This window comes from Monodon monoceros, unplaced genomic scaffold (assembly GCF_005190385.1).
Source record: "Monodon monoceros isolate NGI ecotype Baffin Bay Population unplaced genomic scaffold, NGI_Narwhal_1 Super_Scaffold_20, whole genome shotgun sequence".
NCBI classification, from domain to species: Eukaryota; Metazoa; Chordata; class Mammalia; order Artiodactyla; family Monodontidae; genus Monodon; species Monodon monoceros.
In genome coordinates, this window is record NW_021703777.1 from 135,069,621 (window position 1) to 135,094,641 (window position 25,021).

General features: G+C 49.5%; 1 protein-coding gene across 12 annotated transcripts in view; it reads right to left on the reverse strand.

Annotated features, from left to right (window-relative positions):
• The window catches only part of HTT (huntingtin), a 136,487-nt gene that overhangs the window by 47,977 nt on the left and 63,489 nt on the right, over positions 1 to 25,021 (reverse strand). For all 12 annotated transcript variants that reach the window (XR_003795462.1, XR_003795464.1, XR_003795463.1 and 9 more), the window contains 15 exons: positions 24,371 to 24,573; positions 21,752 to 21,878; positions 19,995 to 20,122; positions 16,755 to 16,865; positions 14,107 to 14,184; positions 13,511 to 13,734; positions 12,316 to 12,394; positions 12,044 to 12,205; positions 9,473 to 9,528; positions 8,303 to 8,451; positions 6,369 to 6,505; positions 4,778 to 4,894; positions 1,917 to 2,039; positions 1,401 to 1,636; positions 163 to 305 (listed from right to left, as the gene is read on the reverse strand). Coding sequence is in view for 9 of the 12 variants with exons in the window: in XM_029234592.1 (XP_029090425.1) it covers positions 163 to 305; positions 1,401 to 1,636; positions 1,917 to 2,039; positions 4,778 to 4,894; positions 6,369 to 6,505; positions 8,303 to 8,451; positions 9,473 to 9,528; positions 12,044 to 12,205; positions 12,316 to 12,394; positions 13,511 to 13,734; positions 14,107 to 14,184; positions 16,755 to 16,865; positions 19,995 to 20,122; positions 21,752 to 21,878; positions 24,371 to 24,573 (2,073 nt within the window). In the remaining 3 variants the exon portion in view is untranslated. The remainder of the gene's footprint in view (positions 1 to 162; positions 306 to 1,400; positions 1,637 to 1,916; positions 2,040 to 4,777; positions 4,895 to 6,368; positions 6,506 to 8,302; positions 8,452 to 9,472; positions 9,529 to 12,043; positions 12,206 to 12,315; positions 12,395 to 13,510; positions 13,735 to 14,106; positions 14,185 to 16,754; positions 16,866 to 19,994; positions 20,123 to 21,751; positions 21,879 to 24,370; positions 24,574 to 25,021) is intronic.

The window sequence follows — 25,021 nt, forward strand, 5'->3', positions numbered from 1 at the left end:
GGGGGCGGGGCTCACGCTGGGCAGCACCTCCTTACGCCCTGGGAGCGGGCGGGGCAGGGGGGCGGGGCTCACGCTGGGCAGCACCTCCTTACGCCCTGGGAGCGCGCAGCGCAGGGCAGGGGATGTACAGATGCCCTAGTAAGACTAGTGTGATGCACCTACCAGACTTGAAGATGTGGATCAGGCACATGAGCAGCGTGCCTAGTTCTTGGCAGTAGAAAGTATGCTGCTGTTCACTCATTTCCACTCTTAGCTGCTTTGTAACAATGTCCTCTAAAAGGATGCCAACCAGTTGTAGCAGAAACCTTCAAAGAAAGGGAGAAGGGTGACAGTGAAGTAGGGGCCTATTGCGGAGCACTTCTGGGAGGGAGGCACACACGTAAAAGTAATATACACAGTAGATATGGGTAGGGCAGTAGGGTAAAAATGCAAGTAAAGTGAAGTGTTCAATGCCAGCCCTCTGGATTAAGTCACTTTACCTCTCTGCGTATCACTTTCCTCACTAGTGAGATGGCAGGAATCATACCACCTTTAAAGGACTGTCAGGAGGGTAAAATGACCTGCAGTGTTTCTTCAAAACTTTATAAACCATAAAGTAGGGTGATAACCCACCACAGGAATTTAATGTATCCTCCACATTAGCCCCCTGCTTAAATGTAACAGCAGGAGCCACAGGCTGCCTTGCCGAACCTGCGGACAAACGGGTGTCGTGCAGTTTCACTGGATTTATCTCCACAAACACAATGGCGCCCCAGGCCCCGATGACCAACCAAGGGCAGCTACGTGGACATTACGGTGGACCCTGCAGGAAGGAGCACGTTCTCAGGAACTGCGCTTCCTGGACACGCTCTACGAGGTATAAGTCAGCGTGCACCCCGAATCCAGCAAAGGTGGATACACAGTCGTCTACACAACAAGCCTTTTCAGTGCCTGAGTTGTGATCGCCACCCTCAAGGAGCTTCCCAAGAACTGATAAGGGCAGATGTGATTTGATGCCACAAGTGCACCCAGGGGAGCACAGTATGAGCGTTCCACCCTGGCGGGGAGGGGGATTTTACTACCGACAGTGTTTAGGGTGGCCAGCACCCGGCGGGAATAAACATAAGACTGACTTTTAGTGGGTTTTCCTAGGTTTTCAAATTCTCTGCAGGCAACCACGCCCTTACTGCCTGCACCCACCCACTACCACCGTGCAGTCTTAACGAGGGTCTGATTCAGGATGTGACAGAGCCTGCAGACAGGCATGACCAAGGGCCACAGGTGAGGCAGGCTGGGCAGAGAAAACACACCGACACAGATCCCTTAACCCGCCTCGCAGAGCTGAAGCGAGACTCAGTGACCCCAAACACCACACAGCGGCCTGAGGACACGCACGCGGAAGGCTCCGATATAGAGCGTACCTGGAAAATGTTTCTTCTGGCAAATCCTTCGTTTGTCTCCCTTCACTGTGTTCTTCCAGTACTGAATTACTGCCCCCATCTCTTAACCTATTAATTATCGGACAGCAGAGTAAATAAGGAGAGAAGGAAAGCTCCTGAATGCGAGAAAGAACAATGTCTTCAGTTGACTGGGAAATCAGAACCCTCAAGATGGCTAGGATCCCGGCTATCCACAGCTGAGCAGTGCTCACAGATGCCTAGAGGAAGGAAGACAAGTAAGTTATAGCTAAAGGAAAAAGACGATTAAGTTCTTCCTGATTGCCAAGTTCATTTATGAAAATCACCCTGAGTTTACAATTCCACCAATAAATCTGTCTCATTGGTTCTCAAAGTGTGGTCCCAGACAAGCAGCATCAGTACCGTCTGGGAACCTGCTTAAAATGCAAATACTAAGGCTCCACCCTAGCCCCAGCAGAAACCCCCGGGTGCCCCACACAGTGGTGAACCCAAGATGCCATCAGGAGGTGGGATACTCACCAGGGTATCTGGGGTGACGAACATACTCCGTAAAAGCATGTCCACGGGACGGAGGGAGGAAGGGGCCAAAATCTCAAATAACGTATTTAACACTCCAAGTGCTTCGTGAGAATCAATGTGCATCTGTTGCAATTAAACGTCACAGATATTTTCCCGTAAGCCAACTGAAATGCCAACTTTTATACCTCACATCAGTTGTCTCAAGGTCAAATAACCTTGACCATGCATCATTCCCACCCCCGCACTTAAATGCATTTTAACTTCAGTAGTGAACCAAGTAAACATTTTTTAGAACAACACTGTAACACAGCTGTATTTTTTCCACGATGGAAATCTTTGCATTTAGATTTTTATTAAATAAACCATAGATGCTTTCTGTAAAAAATTCAAATATGTAGAAGTATGAAAAATATCAACTGAAACCACACCGCCCTGACCCAGTCACCATCAACACTTCGGGAACCAGCCTCTCTCGCATCTCTTTACACACAAGTAATGTACCTAAATGGGTATCATACACACTGTATCTTTTTTCTTTCTTTACTGTCACCCCATCCCTACCCCACTATGTAGTAACAAATGTTAGCAAATTAGTGTATTTCTCATTAACTTTCTCCACATTCCTATACGTGTAGAGAGATTTTTGTTTAAGTTGTTTTGAAAAATCATGTTATAAATGTCTCTGCTTTTTTCCATTAAAAATATAATGGAGAACTCCCAAGGCAACAGGTTTTAAAACCTAACATTTTTAAAATTTTGTTTGGCCTCTCCGTGCAGCATGCAGGATCTTAGTTCCCCACCCAGGGATCGAACCCGGCCCCCCCAGCAATGGAAGGGCAGAGTCTTAACCACTGGACCGGCAGGGAGATCCTCCTAACATTATTTTTAAAGGTTGCAAAATATTCCAAATTAAGTCTCTACCACAGTACACTCAACCACTCCCCTACTGATGACTTTCGTCACTACTAACGAGTGTGTATACACACAGTAACATCTCCACAGAGGGCGATTTTCTCAAGGTGCAGGTCTGAGCCCTGCTTGGCGTGGAGCCGCCCCTCTGCGGTGGGAAGATGAGCCTCTTGCCGGGGCCCACCCGCCGGCAAGGCCCTCTGGCCGTGACCTGTCGGCTACGCGGCCACGGAGCCCCGGGTCTGGTGGTGCTCAGGGACGCCACGACGGCACGGCCGCCTGTCCTGCAGAGGCAGTGCCCCTCTGCTCTTGCCCTCAGGGTGGACACTGGCCCTCGTGCCCCCCAGCTTGGCCGGCTGCCGCCACGTCTCTCCCTCTCTCCTCCTGCCCTCTCACCAGCGCACGCCGGCTGGGCTTCTGTTCCCTCCGTTCCACCAAAGCCGCTCCCCAGGGACCTGCGTGTGGCCAAGTGCGGGTCAGTTCCCAGGGCCCGTCTGCTTGGCCTGGCAGCAGCTCCCAGCGATCAGTCCCTTCTCCGGGAAACACCTTTTCTCCTCGGTTGTAAGAATACCACGCCACCTGCTCCTGCCCGTCTCGTCCACGGGCCCCCCCTCGCCTCCCGGGGCTTGGCCTTCTCCCACTGCCCAGCTACCCTGGGCCCCGCAGCGACCTCGTCCACCCTCAGGCCTGCCCTCCAGCTCGCACCCCAAAGGCCTCCTCCAGCCTCCCTGGCGCCACCCAGTGTCCCAACCAAACACATCCAAACCAGGCTCTGACCTCGTCCCGAAACCCGCTCCTTCCACGGTCTGCCCAAAGCCATCACGCTACAGCCACCTGCCCGCCCCTCCTCTCACATCCCTCACCCCACCTAAGCCGTCAGCAAAGCTCACTGGTTCTGCGTCTGAGCTGCGTCCAGCAGACGCCCCTTCTCGCCCCTTCGCTCCCACCCCCGGTCCACACAGGCCCTGAGCCATGAGTGGCTCTCCCTACACCCCCGCCCGCCTGTTCCACTCTCAAGTTCACCCTGACCCCCTTCGTACCAAGCCCTCCGAGGGTTCCCCCAAGTCCTCCACCCGGAGAGCTCTTTCCCAGGCATCTGCTCGGCTCATCCCTCACCTCCTTCAAGCCCCGGGGATGTCACCCATTCAACAGTGTCACCCCCAGCCGACACACCTCCCCTCCCTCCAGCGCTCTCATCTGGCATTTTATACACATAACTAGCTTAGTCCCCTCTGCTGTCTGTCTCCCCACCCCGTTCCAACTGAACGCTCACTCTGAGAGCGCCCGCTTCCCTAGCCAGGCCGACCCAGATGGACAGGCATCTGCTGACTGTACCCAAAGTGCTTCAGACCCAGAGCTCTGCCAGCAGCTGGGACGGATTCCTGGAGGGACCGTCTTCGGCGCGTCCCTGCTGCCCAGTTCCCAGGGTGGTGCAGCACCCAGAGCACAGCGTCCTGCCCTCGATGCCGGGGGTTGGGGGGACGGGGGGCGGGAGCAGAAGTGGTTCAGAAGCCGTGCAACTACTGGGCTCCATCCTACACACACAGCCAGACCAGTGCCTTCCACTGCGCTTGTGGAAACCACTGACTGCATCGTTTGACCGCAGAAATCCTGATTAAATGACGGATAACTGCCAACTTACTTTATACGTGATAAGGAAAAACACTCCCCTACAGAGCAAACAGAGGACGTTTGACTGAGCAGAATGAGGGAGACAGGGTGTAAGCAAGAAAGGACGCAGCCCTGGGGGCACTTCCCCAAGGGCGACTTGGGACCCAGGGGACGTCTCTACCTCTGGCCTCCCACTCGCCCAGATGGCACCAGTAACGACCATAAAATGTACACACCACGAACTGACGAAAAGCCCACCACAAGCGCCCACCTCTCACGAGCATCTTCACCCACTTCCACGGTGTCGCAGTGACCCCACACGCGGGGGGAGGGGGACAAACCTGTTGCCTGGCCAACATCGGGAGGATGATGTCGGCTACCTGCCGAGACAGCCGCTTCCACTTGTCCTCGCTCTCCTTGTGGCACTGCTGCAGGACCAGGATGAACATCTCCAACACCTGCACAGAGGGAACGGCCGGAAGACACTCAGACCCCAGCCCACGTGCCCCCGAGGAGGGCCGATGCAGCCCTGGCCCCGGGACACGCAGGAGGACCACAGCACTGTCATCTCTACAGCTTTACAAGACTGACAACCACAGGAAAGGCACGAAAGGAAAGCCAAACTCATCTCAACCTTTGGCAGGACACAAGCACAGCCCTGACTAAGCTGTTGTGCAGACACCCTCTGGCTTTCGTGTGTGTTAACATCTGTGCAAAGGTCACCTTCTACTGAGGACACCATACTTCAGAAGAGTTGGCCTTGGGTGAGCACGAGTTTGTTAGTGATCCCTTCTAAACAGAGACCCCTAAAAGCCTGTTTTGGTCAACACGGTCTCCCTGGCACACGACCACCGTGAAAATGCTGCCAGGAAGGCTTCCAGAACGACAGCAGACACGAGGAGCTCCTGCAAAGCTGAAAATGCTTATCATCCGCCTGTTGGCAGAAAAGCCTGCAGCCTGATCTGTGAACGTACTGGCCAGGCTGAGCCCGTTCCCTGGAAAGCCGCCCGGCCGCCTCCACAGCTGCCTCTCCCTTCTAGAGGCACTTCGGGCAGCACTTGCACGACAGGGCCCACTCTCCGCTCATCCCGGCTCTCCTAATCCAAGACCCGCCCTCTCCGTTCCGTAAACCAGGCCGGGAGCTCCGGGGCCGCTGTGCCGGCTGAGCCGCCCTCCAGGCCTCCCACTAAACTGCATGCTTGCCAAGAGCCGGTTATTGGTTCTCAAACCTCTTTATGGTAGTCGTACTTTTTATTGTAATTACGGGATTTAATTAAACACTAAAAGCATTTAATTAAACATTACCTAGATTAACCAAAATGAGAATGCACAAAGGAAGTGTTTCTACGAGAAAATCTTACGATTTTATGAAGATTCAAAGACAAATAGCTAAAAAGAATTACCAAAATAAGTGAGGGCTAGGCAACTGTACCAGCTACAGAAGAGAATTCATTAAAAAGCCAGACTTCTGTTTTCAGACTGCCTCACACACCACCTGAAATTCCTACTCCACCTTAAGGAAAACGAAGCCAGAAATCAGCGCCAAGAAAAAGCCTCTGGCCCTCCCTCAACATACTGGTAAATAAATGTACAAATAAAGTCGTTAAATTATTTCACGTTGAGATTTTTAAAAATCATTCTTTAGAACGCTACCATTTTGATCGACACTGTTGACTGGTATTCGGTCCTCACTTTGGAAAAGAGGGCCTCCACCATGCTTACCGCCTTGAACGACCTCGTGACCGTCGGCCAGGCCACACTGCCTTCAAGACAGACCCCACCAAGCCTTACGTCCCCCTGCGTCTCCCCGCCCGAGAGCCCAGGGCCGGCACAAAGCCACACTCACTGACAGCAGGCAGCAGCCACGTGGCACTTCCTCCTGTCCCTGCAGGGACAAGGAGGGGTCAGCGACCGCCCCACACCTCCTCTTACCTGATGGTACTGGATGAGCCTCAGTAACATGGACACCACCACCTCCTTCTGGGTTTCAAGCTCTTTTCCTGCATCAGCTTTATTGGTTCCTCTTAAAACGAACAGGTCGTGGACTATAGGCTGCAGGGCTGGTATGGCTGTAGGCACAAAAGGGCCCACTAAGAAGGCAGTATGTGACAGATGCATTCGGAAGACAGCACTAACACCTCCAAGTTATTTTCAAGAAATAAAGAAAACCCTGACCCATACTTGGCTTTGTGATAAGACATAAATTAAGGTTATCAATGAGTGCCGTGAAATTACCTGTATACCATCCTGGAAGGCCATGGGTCTTCCTCCGACACTGGATAATGTTGTGAAGATTTTAAAAAACAAAAAAACAGGGCTTCCCTGGTGGCGCAGTGGTTGAGAGTCTGCCTGCCGATGCAGGGGACACGGGTTCGTGCCCCGGTCCGGGAAGATCCCACATGCCGCGGAGCGGCTGGGCCCGTGAGCCATGGCCGCTGAGCCTGCGCGTCCGGAGCCTGTGCTCCGCAACGGGGGAGGCCACAGCGGTGAGAGGCCCGCGTACCAAACACACAAAAAAAATAATAAATAATAATAATAATAAACAAAAAACTAGGGTTTTTGTGACATAACATTATTTCTGACACAAAGAGACACAAATTCAAAAGTCAAATTCAAAATAATAAAACCTTCTAACTAACCAAAATAGCAACATTCTATCCTCATGCATAATCTACTTAAAGATTTACCTGAAGAGAGAATAAATGCTTTTTCAATGGAAAACATTTAGTCAAAGTATTAGATTTCTATACTGTTTCAAGCAATTAAAGTCACTCTCTCATTAGACAACGTGTTTTCCCCCAAGTCGTGTCTTTCTCCAAAAGAGCAAAGTAAATGATTTGCCTCACACCGCCACTTGAATAAACTAAGAAAGGCCTTTCATTAAGAAGGATCAGCCCAGTCATGTCACCACGATTACTGAGAGGCACAGTCTCTCACCCTCAGTGACGCACACACACACGCCACACTTGCTGAGTTTTCTACAGACAACCAGGCTTCCCAGTAGAGAGCGGGGCGGTCTGGCTGCCCATCAATTTTCTATCCAAAGACCCTCTCATCTGGGAAACCTCAGTCATCTCTCTATTTGCCATTTGCACTTTCAACTCTATCCAGTGACCCCAAGTCCATACGTGCAGTCATGTACCCCTGTGCTGAGGCATGGAGTTGAGCCCTAGCAAGGCCATGGCTAAGATGACCGTCTTGCTAGTGTGGGAAATGGTGATTGCCGAGCCCCTCCACATCCCCGGCACCACGGCTCGCTGGTCACCCTACTGCGGTACGCGGAACGGGTCTTGGGAGGCACCCCAATCACAGTTCAAAAGCCTACAGATTCCTGACGATGGAGCCAGAGAGGAGTCGGTAGGAAGAGCAGTTTAAAAAGTGCAAAGAAAGATTCACAGCTCCTTCCTAAAGCACACCACCTCATTCCACAGGTGGGAAGGAGGCTGCCTGAGCGGCTGACTGTCGTCTGTGGACCTCACTTAACCTGCTATGAAATAACCAGGCAAAACAGAAGGCCCTGAATCAAGGCCAAACTATATCTTCCAATACCACTGGACGAGAAATCCAATGTCCTTACAGAAGCTGGACTTTAAAATTCTTTGTTTCACATGGATAGACAAGAGTGTTTATGTCAGACTCTACGTGCACCTCAGATTATCTCACTGTGTGTGTTTACCTAAGTGGATCATACACTCCTGAGAGTAAAGAGTGTGCTCGCTCCTTTTTTTAAACATCTCTAACCAGAGTGCACATGCGCACGCGTACACACGCACAGCCTACAGAGCACCGGGCAGCTGTCCACACAGCTGGAAGGTGCTGTCAGCATGATGACCACCGAAGACCACAGTGAAAGGTGGTCCCGTTACCGTGTGTCACAGCTTTCCTCCCGCTGGCCATGATGCCGTCACAGAGCTGGATGATTTTAGGAATTCCAATGATCTGTTTTGAATGATAGCGTTCATAAGACAGTAATACCAGGAAGAAAAAGATGTTTGGAATAATTGCCTCTGATTCCCTAGAAACAAAAACAACCATTTAGACGCTTCCTTTTAAAATGAAGAAACATAACCAATATAAACAGCATGAAATTACTCTCGATTCAGAGTTGAGAGAGCACATGTGAGAAAACGAGAGAGCGCGAGGAGGGATGAGTGGGCGCTGAGCTAAAGGACCCTCGGGACCCAGTTTAGTCCAGCTGACGTCCTCCTGCGTTCCTGGCTCGGGGTGGGGCTAGCACGTCTTCTGGGGCGCCTGGGCTAAGTGAGGGCCTGGAGAAGGCGCCCAACAGGAGAAAAAGTAACTGACACCCAAAGGAGAAAAAGTAACCTGCCTCGAATCACATGGTCGAGAACAAGAAACTATGCCTCCAGACCCAGGGGACTCTCAGAACACTTCCCTCTGCACTATGTTTCCCTAACTACTTACCAGTTAGTTCAGAAACTGAACAATTTTAACTTTCTATAATTATACTTATAAGAGGAAGTATTCAAACCTTACAGTCTAGCAAAGAAAAACTGCAATTAATATAAATACAGTGCATAATAATTACCTTTATTAAAGACAACTATATCCAAAAACTGTCTTCTCTAAGATTAGAAAAATCAGTGCTCTATCAAATGAGATTTCATTTAGAAAACTATTATAATTAAATGCTTTGAAATATGAAATGAAAACTGACAACACGTGATTATCAGATGCAGAACTACTTCTCAACACGTCTTGAGATGCTCATTCATGAATTTTTATTAGAAACAAAAATCCACAGCATGTTAATCAGATTTCCATTAAAAATAATGCTTAGCAAAAATGCCTAACAACCCTTTTAAGATAAATGCTCATCCTACATGTAGGGAATTCCCTGGCGGTCCAGTGGTTAAGACTCCGTGCTTCCACTGCAGGGAGCACGGGTTCGATCCCTGGTCGAGGGAACTGAGATCCCGTATGCTGTGCAGTGCGGCAAATAACATAACATAACATAAAATTCCATGTAATTATGTAACAAGGACAAGAAATCTAAAATAACAAAACGCTATTACCTGAACTGGCCTACTTCAATGTATTCAAACTGCTTCAGCACAAATCCAATAAACACCTACAGGCAGAAATATAAAATTTTTACATCAATAATTAAAATGGTGCAAACTAGGTTATTTTTCTTCATACTCATTTGTATAAACCTTTAACAAGTTTCCTGACAGTAAATTTGTTTGTGCACAAGGACTCAAACGTATTCTACTGTCAGACTAGATAATTTCAAGACACTTCCAGAAATCCCTCTAAACACACTTACTGAACACTGAGGTGACACCTGTTGGGAAAAACAGAGGATGAATTCCAGGAGCCCCAGGCAGCACCCACAAGGCACAGCAGCAGGCCTCGTGTGCTCCAGCTCACGGCAAGCCGCACAGCACGGATTTCCTGAAACTGGCTTAGGAATAAAGATGCCCAAGTGAGTCCAACTCCTCCCCCAGCGCCCCCAACATTAAAAGGAGCTGGGTACCGAGGGGTGCGGAGGGGAAGGTGGCCTTGAGAAGCAGAGGCAGGACCCTCACGACTGGCTTACAGCCGGTTCTGTGTCACATTCCAAGTGCCCAAATTCACTCTCCAACCTGAAGCATGGAGCTTATCTCCAGTTTCCTCCTCGCCCCCAGGTGTGACACAGACACACAGCAGGTGCTCAGTAAATCACGATCTGAACTGAGTTAAATCACTTGCCTGTTCTACTGACAGTTTTCTATCCTTGTCCATAAAAACTGTCAAGGTACTGAACCCTAAGAATTGGGGGGAAAGGGCGCTGAGTGACAGAAACAAATCGGAACAAACGTGGGGAGAGAGTGCCCATGGCAAGAAAACCTAACGCCACCAAGTAAGAGGCAGAAAGTGCTGGGCTCACAGCGAGGCCCACACATCAGACCACCTGTGCGCGTGCGCAGAGACGAGCACAGCACGGAATTCTCTCTCGACGCTTACGTATCAGATGGGGACTTTAGAAACAGAGAAGAAAGCAACAAAAATCACTCCGTTTTGGAGAAGGGCTCTCTGTAGAATGACTAAAGACAGAACGTGATAAAGGCCTGTCTGACCAGGGTACGGCCGAGTGGGGAGCTGTGTTCTTTCTCTGTCCGCTGACGGCAGCCCCAGCAGAGACCGACCACCACCTGAGAGAATCAGTTTCCTCCCAGGACGAGTCAGAAGGGGGAAACCGAGAAAGGCGGCCCGTGTCCTGATGGGAGTGCAGCCAGCCCGGGCTCTGCTCTCCCCTGGAGCAGCAGGCGCGGGGGAAGCCCGGGGAGGCCCCACCTTCCCAGGCTCCCCTCGCGTGCCCGCGCCTGCCTCCCTCTCGGCCACGGCTGCCCCCCACTTCAGGTGAGGGCTTCTCTCCACCCAAGCCCCTGCGTCAGAGCCCGGGAACCGTCCCGCAGTGAGCGTTGTCCCCAAGGAAGGAAACGGCTCTTTGGACGATTTTCCTCGGAGAACCAGAGCAGAGGGCGGGACAATGAAAATGCTGGGTCAAAACAGAGCCCCCGCCCCAAGCCCGCTCTCAACAGGTGACCCCCCCCCAACACCAACTGTGGGGAAACCAGCATCCTGAATGTTTTTGCTCGCTTCTCCTGGTGAGTTTCTCAAGGTGCGTGGCCGGTGGGTGGTTAGAGACCAGTCTCTGCTGGGGCTGCCGTCAGTGGACAGAGAAAGAGCACAGCTCCCCACTCAACCGTACACTGGTCAGACAGGCCTTTATCAAATTCTCTCTTCAGTCATGCCACACAGAGCCCTTCTCCAAAACGGAGTGATTTTTGTTGCTTTCTTCTATCTTTCTAAAGTCCCCATCTGATATGTAAGCATCGAGAGAGGATCACCTCAATGACAGTGCTACACCGCAGATACAGTGGTGTCTAGAAGGGAATGGAGAATTGCAGTGTTTCCTATCTCATAGGAAGGTAGAGCCAAATCACAGCCCAACAATGACAGTCACATTTTGACGACCTAAAGGCAACTTTCTTTGCAGTGAACTTGGCTGGCATGACGCTTGCTTTAAGAGAATTCGCATCACAAAATGACACAGCTTTCCAGAGTCGTACCCGTGGCAGGGAGGTCTCACCTGGTGGAAGCAAGCACAGACACTCAGGGCCGGCCCAGACAGCCGCCACGCGGGGACCCAGGGGCCGGGGGCCAGCCACTGACCAACAGATCACATTCCCTTTCAAATAGGTGAGCTAACTTTAGATCGCTTGAAACTGATCTTCCTTGATAAGCTGTTTAAAATAAGACTCTGGATTCTGCAGAAATGTCCCCCCAGCAGTAGATCTCAACGACAATGTTAAGTTCGGATTAACCTTGGAGTGGGGGAGGGTGAGTGGCCGGGAAGAGCCATGGGCAGATTTGTAAAGGCTGAGCCCAGCCTGGAGAGCTTGGGCGAGGGTGCAACGCTTGCTGAGGCCTGCGCACGCCAGGCCTTCCGTGTCAACCAGTGGGTGAGACAGATGAGACGCAGCCGCTGGTGGGGGAAAGAACGGTGCATTTCTTTAAGGTAGACTTCAGCGTCTTTCCAAGTTCATTTTTATTAACTTATGAACAGGTGCAGTAGATGAAAGATAAAAGCGACAAACCTGATCCGAATCCAGAAGGCAGTAGTTAACCCGTAACTGAACCAGCTGCGCCAGCAAATCCAAAACCTGCTTCTGTAACTGCACAGAGGTTGTTGTCGTGTACTGTTTTAAAGCTTTTATAACAAGAGGCTCAAATAAACGAATGTGATTATGAATAGCATTCTACGAAAAAAAAGAGAAAGCAAGAATCCGTAAGTGAGTCTTCCACTGCAGGCAGCCTGAAGCCCCCAACCTGCAACGTGCCCAGCGTGCACCTGCCGGCTCCCAGTTACCTTGTCCGCGCGGTTCTTTGCGACGCTGGTGAGGTTTGTCTTCAATTGGGTAGACACTTTCTGGAGTACGTCAAACCACCTGCCAGGCAGAAAGAAAGGTGAGCAAAGAATACCCTTAAATACTCTCCTAGGTATCCAGCTATACTCCAGGTCAAACTAATTCAAATTCACAAAATCAGAGCGTTTTAGAGTCAGAAAGAACTATAATAGCCACTCAGTGTAGCGGCATCAAGCTCTTCCTTTAGTGAAGATAATTAGGTGAAACAGAGTTTACAGCTGACCGACAGCCATCAAACCTTGTCACCTGCAGCAGGCTACCCGAGACAGCGCTTTCCTCTGCTACAGGAAACTCACCACTCAGCCCCGTGTGTAGTGGGGCCAGAGAGGTGATGGTCATTCGAAAGATTCAGTGATCTAGAAGACACCACTTGATTTCCTTGGGAAAAATTTTCTTTACATCAATTATACCCTTTTCTTTTTAAGAAACACAATATTAAATGACAGTAATCAGACACTTGCTTGTTTTATTTATACCCCATATTATTAGACAAAGTATTTAAAGAATCTTATTCCTGAGACTTGGAAAAATAGTAAGTACGTGACCAATTAAAGCCCGAAACGTGGACATTTTCCTAAAATACTCTAGTATTTTAACTATAGCTGTTTTATCACTACATCTATATAAAGAAAAGCCAGGAATTCTATTGTTACTACAGAGTAGTAACTCAAATATGCACTAATAATTGATGGTAATTTAAGAAACAAATACTGTAATTCCAGGCACCATAAACAACTATAAATTTGAGTGAAAACAGACTTTTAGCCATAAAGTTACAAAACAGAGAATAATAATACCTATGCCCTCTACACACTAGCACTACTGAGCCACCTGAGTTACAGGCCCCAGAGCGCCACCAACACACAGGAACTTACTCTAAAGGGAAATGTCGTCATGCGCCCTGGGGAACAGCGTGTCCCCTTTCTGGCTGGCTGACGAATCGGCAGTGAGTGCGCTTCCCGGGAAGCCCACTCAGCACTCCTCTCCCCCGGCCCAGCCCTGCTAAGATACTGAGGCGCCCGCAATCTCACCCACTGGACCACATGCTTCTCTGGAGGCAGGGCCATGCCTTCAGCATCCTTGCGGCAACCACATTTTCTAGAGTTCTCTGAACACAGGAGACTATCAGAAGGTTACCCTGAGGTGTCGTGGTCCTGTTCTGCCTGCACCATGTTCCTTAGGCTGGCGTCGGCTAAGGCCTGGGTGAAGTGGGTGTACGGAGCCATGAAGCAGTAGTGGTACAAGCCCGGCCTCACGCTGGAAGAGCCAAGGCGCTGAGCACGGCCTTGAGACTTGCTGGGGTTGGAAGATAAGCCATCAAACTGGGAGGCCAAGTTTGTCCCAAAGAGAGTCTTCAACAGCTAGAGTGGAAGAACTGAAGCCATCAACATCTGAAGTCACACAGAATCTCCCACACAAATATCAAATCCACCTATATATAACTGGGTATGTTAGCAAAACTTCAGATTGCACAGGACAGTGGAGGGATACCAGGACACCAGCTAAGTGACAAGAGGCCAGCACGGCTTCCGAGATCCTCTGCCCCCATGGGGGCGAGCGTCCTCCTCCTGGACCATGAGGGAGGAGCAGCCCTCTTGGCCAGAGAACAGCGGAGTGAGCAAAGGCGGGACAGGTGGGGCTGCCGGACGCGCCACCAGCACCACCTTCTGAACGACGGGCAGCATTACATCAGCGTGCTGGGGTGAAGGGCTTAAAAGAAACTGCTTTCTGACCTGCTGGACACAAACAGTTGCCATCACTGGTTCTCGACTGAAGCAGGATTTCAGGTACCCCAGGATCTCTTCGACACACTGCAAAGGACAGGCAGCAAGACATTAAAGTAAGCAATTCACAGATACTTGTTGTGGTGAATCCTGCACGGAGAGCAGGCCACTGGACAGCTTCCGTTTAAATTGTGTACAACAGTAAACATCAGAGGACAGTCAGAAGAAGCTTTTCACGTACTGCCAGCAGAGAAAGTCAGTAAAAAGCATGGAAATCTAAGCAGCCATGTCTCACCCTTCCTTTCATGCATTTATACATTCTTTCTCTCACTCATCCAGAAACTGTGCATCAAGGATCTGCTGTGCCCTCGGCATCCAGCCCCATTGTCAGGGCAGGAGCTCAGGGTCTACAAAGGAGTGAGAGCCCTGCATTTGTGGGGCCCCTGCAGAGGTTCAGCTGAACGCAGCACATACTACATCAAGTGTGATTTACCACAAAAAGCCCTAGACATTTCCCTTTAGCGTAAGGTCCTGTGTCCGACAGCAACCTGCAAAAATGACCAAAATGACTGCCTTCAAACGACTGTTCTCACAAACTGTTTTTACCAGCCTCAGAAATGAGGTCCATGTTATCCAAGGTCCCTGAAGACATGAACGGTCCAGGCACCAGCATCAGCAGCTCCCCCCTCACCGCCCACCTGGTCCCCAGACACTGCTTCTATCAGACCAACTACATTGAAAAGGCCTCTCACTCCATTTGTTTGGTATATTTCCTGCACTAAAAAGCAACAGATTTCTGTTGATTTCAAATACTCAGGACCACGTATTTTTAAGATTCTGATTTATTCCTATTGGACTAGATATCCAAAGCTATACTCTGCAGGGTTGAGTTTGTTCCACGTCACCTTGTTTTCACTAGCCCATAGCAGGCAACTAAGAAGTGCGAACCGGAAGAATTACAACCAGAGCCTTCAAATCACAAGTTGCCTAACAAAGAACCACGTCTCTTAACAAACACGTATGAAATGCTCCGTGTGCAACAGAAACTGAGTTATAGGTGCTGAAAACAGGTGAGAAGAGGATGCTGCTGTTAGCAGCCTTCAAGGAAACAAGTCCCGGGCACGAATATTAACATACAATATGATGAAGGGAGACTTCCACTCCTGGCCAATATGCAGTAAGAGGAACCAGATTTACCCTACAGCCAAACAACCAAAAAAACCCAATATATGAATATATGAAACCACGGTTCCAAGACAGTGACCAGGAGGCACTGGAGGACAGGCATCCCTGAGAAATGGGAAACCAGCAAGTCAGCCCTACGACTGCCCCGCTCACTGGTGGTGGCACAAGGGCGAGGGACAGAGCAGAGCTCAGGGGACCCCCCGAGTCGAGGAGGAGCTGAGAGTCTGGGGAAGCGGGAACAGTGAGGGCTCCAAAGAAGAGAGAGCTCCCAGAGAGGACTCTGTAGACCGGGGGAGGCCCTGGGAGCCACTCAACACGTGCGTAAGGAAGGGTCAGAGGGCACAGCGCTCCGAACTCACACAGGGCTGGAACAGTGACTGCTCTCCCTAACCGGGTTTATGGGGCGCCGGCTAGAACCAGGGAGGCCTTGCCTCGGTCGTGGAAGAATTAGCCCTGGACTAAGCACTGCTCCGACCCACTGAGTTGACATGTGGAAAAAGTAAAAGGGACAGTGAGGAGAAACAGAAGACAATGTGTACAATGATTAAAGCCAGGTAAGCTTTATGCATATCGAGAAAAAGATGCAGAGAAATGGGGCTTCCCTGGTGGCGCAGTGGTTGACAGTCCACCTGCCGATGCAGGGGACACAGGTTCGTGCCCCGGTCCGGGAAGATCCCACATGCTGCGGAGCGGCTGGGCCCATGAGCCATGGCCGCTGAGCCTGCGCGTCCGGAGCCTGTGCTCCCCAACGGGAGAAGCCACAACAGTGAGAGGCCCACATACCACAAAAAAAAAAAAGATGGAGAGAAATGAAAACAAAGGAACTTCACTGTATTCCACTTCTAAGAGATACATGTTTAAGGAGGGCTATTGGTAACTCACTTCGAAACTCATTAAAAACTAAGATGCCCCGGTAGCTGGACAGGTGGATCCAAACACCGCAGAGCAAGTGGACAAAACAGTAACTGCTGGATCTGGTCGTGGACACAACACGGGCACTCACCACACGACCTCTTAACTCTCCCGTGTGCTTGAACATGTCCCCACAACATGTGGGTGGTGCAGGGAGGTTACTGGGCTTGGAACCGAAGTCCATGAGCCTCAAGCACAGCTCTGCTGCTTCCTGAGGCACCAAAGGAACAAGCCACACCCCAGAGACTGCTCTGACCTTGCCATGTGCGAAGGTCAAATAAAGTAAAGGACTCTGTCAACAGTTTTAAACCCACCAATTTTTTAATTCATCTGGGTCTGAGCTAATTTACAGCAAAAAGTGAAAACAGGATACAAATAGAACCCCGCCCCCGGCAACTTCAGGCTAAGACAAGAATCAGCCTCAAGTGCCCAGACTGCAGAACCTTCGCCCCACTTTGTGAATGTGCCGGGATGGTGGGGTTTCGCCCTGGAGGCACTCGGCCCAGGGTACACTTCAAGCGTGCCAGCTACAGCTCAACGAGAAGAAAGGAAACACAAACCTTCCCGATGTCCTGCAGTGTTGCCAACTCTAGAATCTGAGAGAGAACATCCAAGGCAGAGCGCAGAAAAGCCCCAAACTTTTCGGTGTTGCTCTGAAGATCCAAGGTGACCTTGGGAAAGTGGAGGGAGAGAAGGCACACATGATTGCTGGCAGCATCCCGGTCACCTAACACAGACGCACACTGTCTGCTGTGGTGTGTTCCCTAGACAGCGCGACACTCGCCATGGGGGGATGGTGGGGGGGGGGTTCTGTTTGCTTGTTTTTAGCACCGGGAAATGCCTTGGAAAGGAAATTACTCTTCCGGATCGCTATATAAACACTATTTTCAAAGGCGTCTTCCAACGTATACTGACGCTACTGAAAGATATAATTCCTAACCTTCTATCATAATGAGAAGAAGAGTGTTTAATGCCCATCATGACCAGTGCCTGATAAGCAGCATATCAAAAAATATAAAACACATGTCTTCTTCCACCCATTAAGATCCCTGGGGGAAGTCATTATCAAATTCAGACACAACCTTTCAGTCTGGCTACAACAAAATATTAAATTAGTCTTAAGAGGTATTAAGTTAAGATCCTAAAGGACCCAACTGAATTACATTATGTAGCAATTTCCCCCATTTAACAGACTGAGAGAAGGTTCAGGGCCAAAGATGTAATATGTAAGAACAAGGGGGAGGGGGAGGGATTGACTGTGAAAATAAAAACCGGCAAAAATCCTACAAAAGCATTACAATAAGCAGATAGGAATTTGCTCACTGAAATAAAATCTAACCACCCCTGATGAAAGAGGAAACACTTTCTGGGCAAAGGGAGAGGAAAGCAGGTGAGAGACAGACACAGAAAATGAACATGTAAGTGGATCTCAACACTGTGACCACTGTCACATCAACTTGAGGGTGTTCACAGTAGGCCAAGGAAGGAAGGAAAAATCCAGGAGCGAGACCCCCAAAGACCCAGGGACAGGCGACTGCATGACGCCAGGTCCCAGGGAAAGCAGGAGGGCAGGGGTTCACCTCCAGCAGGCACAGGACTTTGAGTGGGGGTCGGGGAGAGAGCAGGGAAGGCCTTTCCTGAATAGCGAACAGATGTGAGAACTGGAGTCAAAGGGCTCTGAGGAGAGCTGAAGAAGGACTTGGAGACTGGGAAATAACGCAGTGGGGAGCCCAAGGGTCAAGCGAACAATGGAGAGTGGGAGAGCAGGACACCCCGTGGGGCAGCAGAGGAGGTGAGGAGGCAGTGATGGAAGATCTCAGGACACGCCAGCCGCTCCAAACACACACACACAGTCTGCACACAGCAACTCAACCAGCAGGCGGGACTCCGAGACTCCAGGGAGGCCAAAAGTAAAGGGGTCCACCTTGGAGTCCAGGGCATTCAGGAAGGAGATGATGGAGAGGGAGGAGAGGATGGAGGGATGCTGCAGAGAACATGGGCGGGGGGTCCCCCAGAACTGAAGGTGACGTACACTGAGAACAGGTGGAAAGGAAACATCTTCTCTGTGTGGGATTTTAAACATACCCTCCTCTACTTTAGAGCTTGACATGAGAAACATCCGGCTAAAGAGAGCTTCCAAATCTTTTATCTTTAAAAATTATCTATATCCTTCAGAAAACAAACCAGATAAAGTTTGTAAATGGTTTTTAAAAAATTGAGATCTATTAGTAATAAAAAAAAGGAAGACTACGGGTCACATTTATGAAAAAACGTGCAAGATCTACGTGAAGTATCTTTTAAAATTCTTTAAATTTCATGTGCTTCTGAGGTGCCTTTCTGAGGAAACAGGAAGTTTCCAACACAAAAAAAAGCATCTCACACTCTGGACGGGCAGGCTTAGCGTGTAAGATATCAGTTTTCCCCAAATTAATCTACAAATTTAACACAATCTCAATGGAAAAACCCTCAACTTTCTTTGGAATTAGATAAGCTTATTCTCATGTCCATATGCAAAAATAAATAAGAATATCCAGGGAAATTCTAAAGTAAAATGGGGTAACTGATCTCCTCAAAAATACATTATGAAGCTACAATAATCAGGAAGTGTGCTTCTAATGGATGAGCAGATGGACAGACTCATATAATAAAGGAGTAAACGGAAATACAGAGCTATGAGAATTTAGTATGTGACAAAGGTAGTATTTCAAAACCCATTAGTGCCAGAGAATGGACTATTTGGGAAACTGTAGGGGCAACTGGTTAGGCAGCTGGAAAAAAAACCTGTTAGATGCATACTTCATATCTAACAAACTGCAGACAGCATAGGCTAAACACACAAAAAACGGAATGGAAGAAAACAATGAAAAGCCCTAAATGAAACCGTGGGAGATTTTCCTTAATAATCTTAGAATGAGGGGAGTTCCCCGGTGGCCTACTGGTTAGGATTCTGGGCTTTCACTGCTGTGGCCGGGATTCAATCCCTGGTCAGGGAACTGAGACCCCTCAAGCCACGTGGCGCGGCCCCGAATAAATAAATAAAATGTCATCATCATCTCAGAATGAGAAAGTCCTAAGGAAGAAGCGTACCTGTGCGAGAGGCAACAGAGCAGACTGCTACCCTTCCAGAAAGCTGCTTGCAGGGCTGGCCCTCGGGGGTGCCTGGGAACTCAGCCAGTAAACAGTTCCCTAGACTGGCGTCAGACTCGCCCTGAGCACAAGGGTGGCTCACTGTGCCTGGACTGCCTTATCAAACAATGTGTTGATGCTGGACCCCTGCTCTCCTCTGTGAGTGTGAACTTTGGTTTGTGAAGGCAGAGGGAGCCTCTGTAACCAGCACGCGGCTGCACTTTAGTTGAGGGCAGGGGCGGGTGGGGTCCTCCGAGTGGCCCTCATGGGGGGCAGAGGTTGCTCCAGACTCTGCTGGCATCCTTCCCCTCAGGGGCTGGCTGTGTGTCCTTCCCGCCCTGCCGTGAGGAACCCTCGCTGTGACTACAACCACATGCTCAGTCCCACAAGACCTTCTAGCGGATCTCTGAACGTGGGCGATCTTGGGACGCCCAGACACGGCATCAATAAACCATAAAGACATCACTTTCCCAATGAAAATCCTAAACTTTTGTATGATGGAAGCGACCGTAAACAAAGCTGAAAGACAAAGCTGAAAAAGCTAATTGTAACTCATATCCCAAAGGTCTAACTTACTTACTTATATTGTATGTCTATAAGCTACAATCTTAAGAAAAACATCGACAATCCTCTGAAATGTGTGAATGAGTGTATTTTTACAAAAGAAGCAGTACCTTGTAGTTTGCGTGTGTAGCTTTCAGGACATCGTGCAATTTAAGGTAAGAAGGAAGGTGATAGAAACTCCCCAGTGACGAGGACTTGGTTGCTGCAACAGGCCCTGAGGTTTCAGATGGTCGAGAGGCTTTAAACACACCACACAAAATAAACTTTTAGATCAAAAGTAAACACACACCAAGTTTAAAAAAGACTGCTAGTAATAATTATTTTTATTGTATTCTAGTAGGATAAAATTCAAATTTTTCCTGATTTTTTGATTAATTCACAATAACAAGAAATTGACTAATGAACATAAGTAGACTCTGAGTACCACCCATAAGATGACAAAATAAAATAGAAAGAAGAAAAAGAAGAAAAGCAGTGTGATGCTGTTATGTGTTTGGTTTGGCCTGGCTGCCTGTTTGTGAGTCAGAGGAACAACTGACGTGACCTTCGGTCAATCTCAAAACCTCTCGGAGCACAAGGCTCCCAGGGGCACGATGGGGTTGACCTCTGGTTGACTTAGGTCACGAGCCCTGTAAGCAATCAAACAGGGGTGATGTGAACATGCTCTGAAAACTGTCAGGGTACACACACTATCATTAAGCTGATATTAAATATTAAATGCCAAGCACCGTGTAAGATTTTAAAGATTTATGATTTGGGGTCCTTAGTTTATTTAATGCATCAGAAAGATGATCAGTCACATACTGATAACTTTGCATTTATAAAGTTCTGAAGCTTTTTAGCTGGTAAATCTTCCACTGGTATTGTCATCAATACTTAGAAAATAGTTTCTTTTAAAATGCTTTACTGCTGAACTGAATGAATAAGCATTTTCAGAACTCTTAAAAAAAAAAAAAAAAAAAAAGCTTGACGTAGGGAATTCCCTGGCGGTCCAGTGGTTAGGACTTGATGCTTTCACTGCTGGGGCCTAGGTTCAATCCCTGGTCGGGGAACTTAAGATCCCACAAGCCGTGTGGTGCAGCCAAAAAATTAAATAAAGTTTTAAAATTAATAAAATGCTTAACATAAACGCTTTATAAGCAAAATGAACGGGAGAATCATGTCCGGCCCCGGCACTGTGAGGTGGCATGTGAACAGACTTGGTGGCAGCACAAGCAGACAGGCGTCTGGTCGCCTCTGCTCTGTACCCACCAAGAGTGGCACGGACCACATACGTCATAGGCAGAGTCACATGGTCACTCTGGCCCCTTCTATTACAAGACTTTCCCCTCCAAGTGTGTGTCAATTTCTCAGGTTCGTCTCACTCAGATGATTTTATCCCCACTTTACTTCTCCCTCAGCCCTTCCACAGGTAAAATTTCCATTCCCTATTTCAGAATTCTCCACACATCAGAATCAACAATGTCACCCCACTCTATTCCTAGCCGTCTACACCCCCCTCCCTTACTGAAAATCAGTCAGTGAGAAGAGGAGAAGCGGGGAGGCACAGCATGGGAAGCACAGGGCACAGCGCCCTGCTGTGCACCAGACGCCTGCAGACGGCTGGGACCCCACATTGGCAAGCAACGTTCAGACGTGCGTAAGACCAAAATGTGGTCTGTGTACACTCAGTAAGTAATATTCAATACCTGAAACCACACCTGGGGGAACCATTTCTCTGGCTTCACTGCTATGTATTTTATTTCCCAAAACTACCAAGCTGTAATATTAACCTTGACATGAATGTAAGCTTTAGTCCTAAACCACTGTAATACAGACAGGCACCCCCAAGCCCGCCCCCTCCCACTCCCCCGCCGTGGCCTCACACCTGGACTGGCCTCACCGCCTTTCTTGGGACTCACGGGTACAGACACCTGCTCTCCGGGTTCCTTCTCTTTTCCCTTCCGTCGGATTGGACTCAGAGAAGGCGGGTTTGTTAGAGATGGCAAGGCTGCCTAAAATAGAAAACAAACTGTGAAGGAAGTGTAACCAACACAGAACTGAAAACTATGGTATGTGCTTCTACCATTCACCCGTGCAATCCATTTCTCTTCTTTGAATCCACATTTATGAAGTTCAGACTCCGTACACGCACCATCCACTTTAGCCCACACAACAATTGCACGTGGTGGGAACTGACCCAGCATTTCCTAATGGGAGCACCATGAACGCTCAGAGACGGAGGAGCCCTCAGGCAGTCAGGCGGGGTCTCAGGAGGCCCCCGGAGCCCCGGCATGCCACCTCCAATAGCAAGCAATGGGGCTCTCTCTGGGAGCCAGGGCGTGAAACAGGGTACAAAGCAATGCTCTGAACTCCGTTTTCAAATGAGGAAATAGGCTCAGCGATGATGAAGTGACTTATTCAAGGTCACAGCTAACAAGCAGCAGAGGTAGGAGGCAACAAACCCGGACCCTCCACAAAGCCCACACTCTGCAAACACAGGACAGTACAGAACGCCCCAGCCCCACACGGCAGGAGGCAGTGGCGCGGGCGCCTCAGCTCTGCTGCTCACTCCCTCCACGATCTGAGAGAGGCCACCCTACACCTCGGAGCCTTGTCTGCACAAAGGGCACAGTGGCTGACAGGGAAGGGCTAGAGAGACCGGGAAAGAAGCTGCTGCACCTGGAAAACACGCTACGTGAAAGGAGCCAGTCACAAAGGACACCAGCTGTGTAGCTGCACTGACATGCAATGTCCAGAACAGGCAGATGTACAGAAACAGAAAGTAGCTCAGTGGTTGCCTGGAGCTGGGGGCATGGGAGGGCCGGGGGATGACAGCCAAGTGGTACAGCGCTCCTTTTTGGGTTCTACAATGGATTGTAGTGATGGCCAAATAACTCTGGGTGTACTAAAAGAGAGTCATACACTTTAAATGGGTGAGGTGCATGGTGTGTGAATGGCACTGTAACTGTATGATATGTTAACAATGTTGTTTCAGCGAGGCCACTGCAGTGGTGCAAAGGAGATACTACATCAGCTTGGACCAGAACAGCGGCAGTGAGCATAGAGAAAAGTGTATACATGTGTGTGCACCTACATGTGCGTGTATGGATATGTGTAAATGTATATGCGTGTATGCATATACATATATGGGCTTTCTGCAAGATACTTAGGAGAGAAAACAAAGAATTTGGTGAGCAAGATGAAGAGCTGTAACGACTCCCATATTCTAGCTTGAGAAATATGGAGTGAGAGACGGGGAGAAGCACCGGCTGGGGAGGAGACCAAGAAGTCCAGATTTAGACCGAATGAGATTTCTACGGATCGCTCAAGTAGAGGGGACCCGTGGCAGCTGGCCACACTGGACTCCGAAGACAGGTCTGGGGTCTGCCCCGCTTAGATACTGAAGACCTGAGAGTAGACCTGACTGCACTGAGCTGCCCGGTCCCACGCTAGAGCCATGATCTACAGGTGGCTACTTAAATTTAAATTTAATGACAATTAAACAAAATCAGAAGTTCAGTTCCTCAGTTGCCCTGGCCACATTTCACGTGCTTGGTTGCCACATGTGGTTGGTGGCTACTGTCCCAGCTGGTGTAGATGGAACGTTTCCATCCTTACAGAGAGCTGTGCTGGACAGCCCTGGGCCAGAGAATATGGAGAGGGGTCGACTGAGAACAGAGCCCTGGAAAGCACGGATGGTGGGAAGAAGACTAAACTAGGAAGTACCCAGGCAGTAGAAGCGGGTCAGAGGATTCGGAAGCCAACCAGAGAGAATGCCTCAGTACAGGAGAGGTGGTCCTGGGAGATGCAGAGGGGAGGTGAGACAGGGTCTGCGAAGCACCCACGAGAGTCAAAGGCGGGTCTTGGCAGGGAGCGTTGCTATGGGGAACTGGCATAAATCAGGCCAGCAGGGGTTAAAGAATCGACGGCCGAAGCAGTGGACTGAGTCCAGGGCCCGAGAGGTTTTGCAAAGAAGGCCAGTGTCAGAGAAGCAGTACACTAATTCAGGGGTTAAGCTGGGAGAAAGGACTCGAGAGAAGCTTGTAGCAGCAGGGGGACCAAATTGGCAGCTAGAGGAGAACCTGAGCTGTCAAGGTGGAAGAGACAGGAGAGAGAGTGAACCAACAGATACAATTACAAGTGAACTGAGCCATCTTAAATTCACTGTGTGAATAGTTTTCACTGAACTGTACTTCAAAGAAAAGCAAAACATTTCGGGAGAGACCGGCTTCAATGCTGAGCTTTCTCGGCCAACACTGAAAGCCCAAGAATAAAGCCAGGTATTTCCCTCTCACAGGTGATAGTAAATGACAGACGATACCAAATGGGCTATAAATTGGATGAGCACATCTAGGTGTTAAATCTAGTGTCATGATATGAGCAATTTTGTTTATTTAAAGCAAAAGAGGATAAGGAAGGGACAGATGAATAAACAGAGGCATGCCTGGAGGCCCCACGGAGCCAGCTGGACCAGCTGAAAACAGCTGCCCAAGCAAGGAGTTACCTTTATTGCTGGTCCAGGAGCCACATCATCCAGGACGTGTGCACAGATGTTGACCACCTTCAGCAGGTGGGAGAAGAGCTGCTCCACCATGGGCACCAGGGTCCGGTCACCCAGAGCTGGCCACACCTCTTCCTGCTTGGTGGCTGCAGGGCTGGCCTCTTCTTCGGAGGCCCACGAACTCCTCAGAGATCTGGGGGCACTGGCTGTGATACGGGCACACACGTTACCTCCCCAGCTCCACAGCATGGGGCCAAGACGTAAGTCCTTCAGACCCGTCTACGTCGAGAGTCTGCTGGACACCTCCACCTGGGGGCCCACTGATGCCTCAGGTTCCACAGGAAACCGACATCTCCCCCTGAATCTGTGTCCCCAACCTCCATGAAGGCCGCCATCACATATCCACCCAGGATGTGACAGTGCCCCTCCTGATCTTTACAACCGAAGTTCAACTGGTGATCCAGATGTGCTGACTCTGCCCCCTTCACTCTCTTTTAATGGGTCTCTTCCCACACAACCCACAGCCATTATCTTGTTCAGGCTCTCTTGATCTTGCCTTAAGTCCGGGTTTCCCTAACTTCTCCTCCAATCCACATTCACGTCAGCCGAGTGATCTTCCTAAAATACTACCCAGATTGTTAGTCCCTCCCAGAG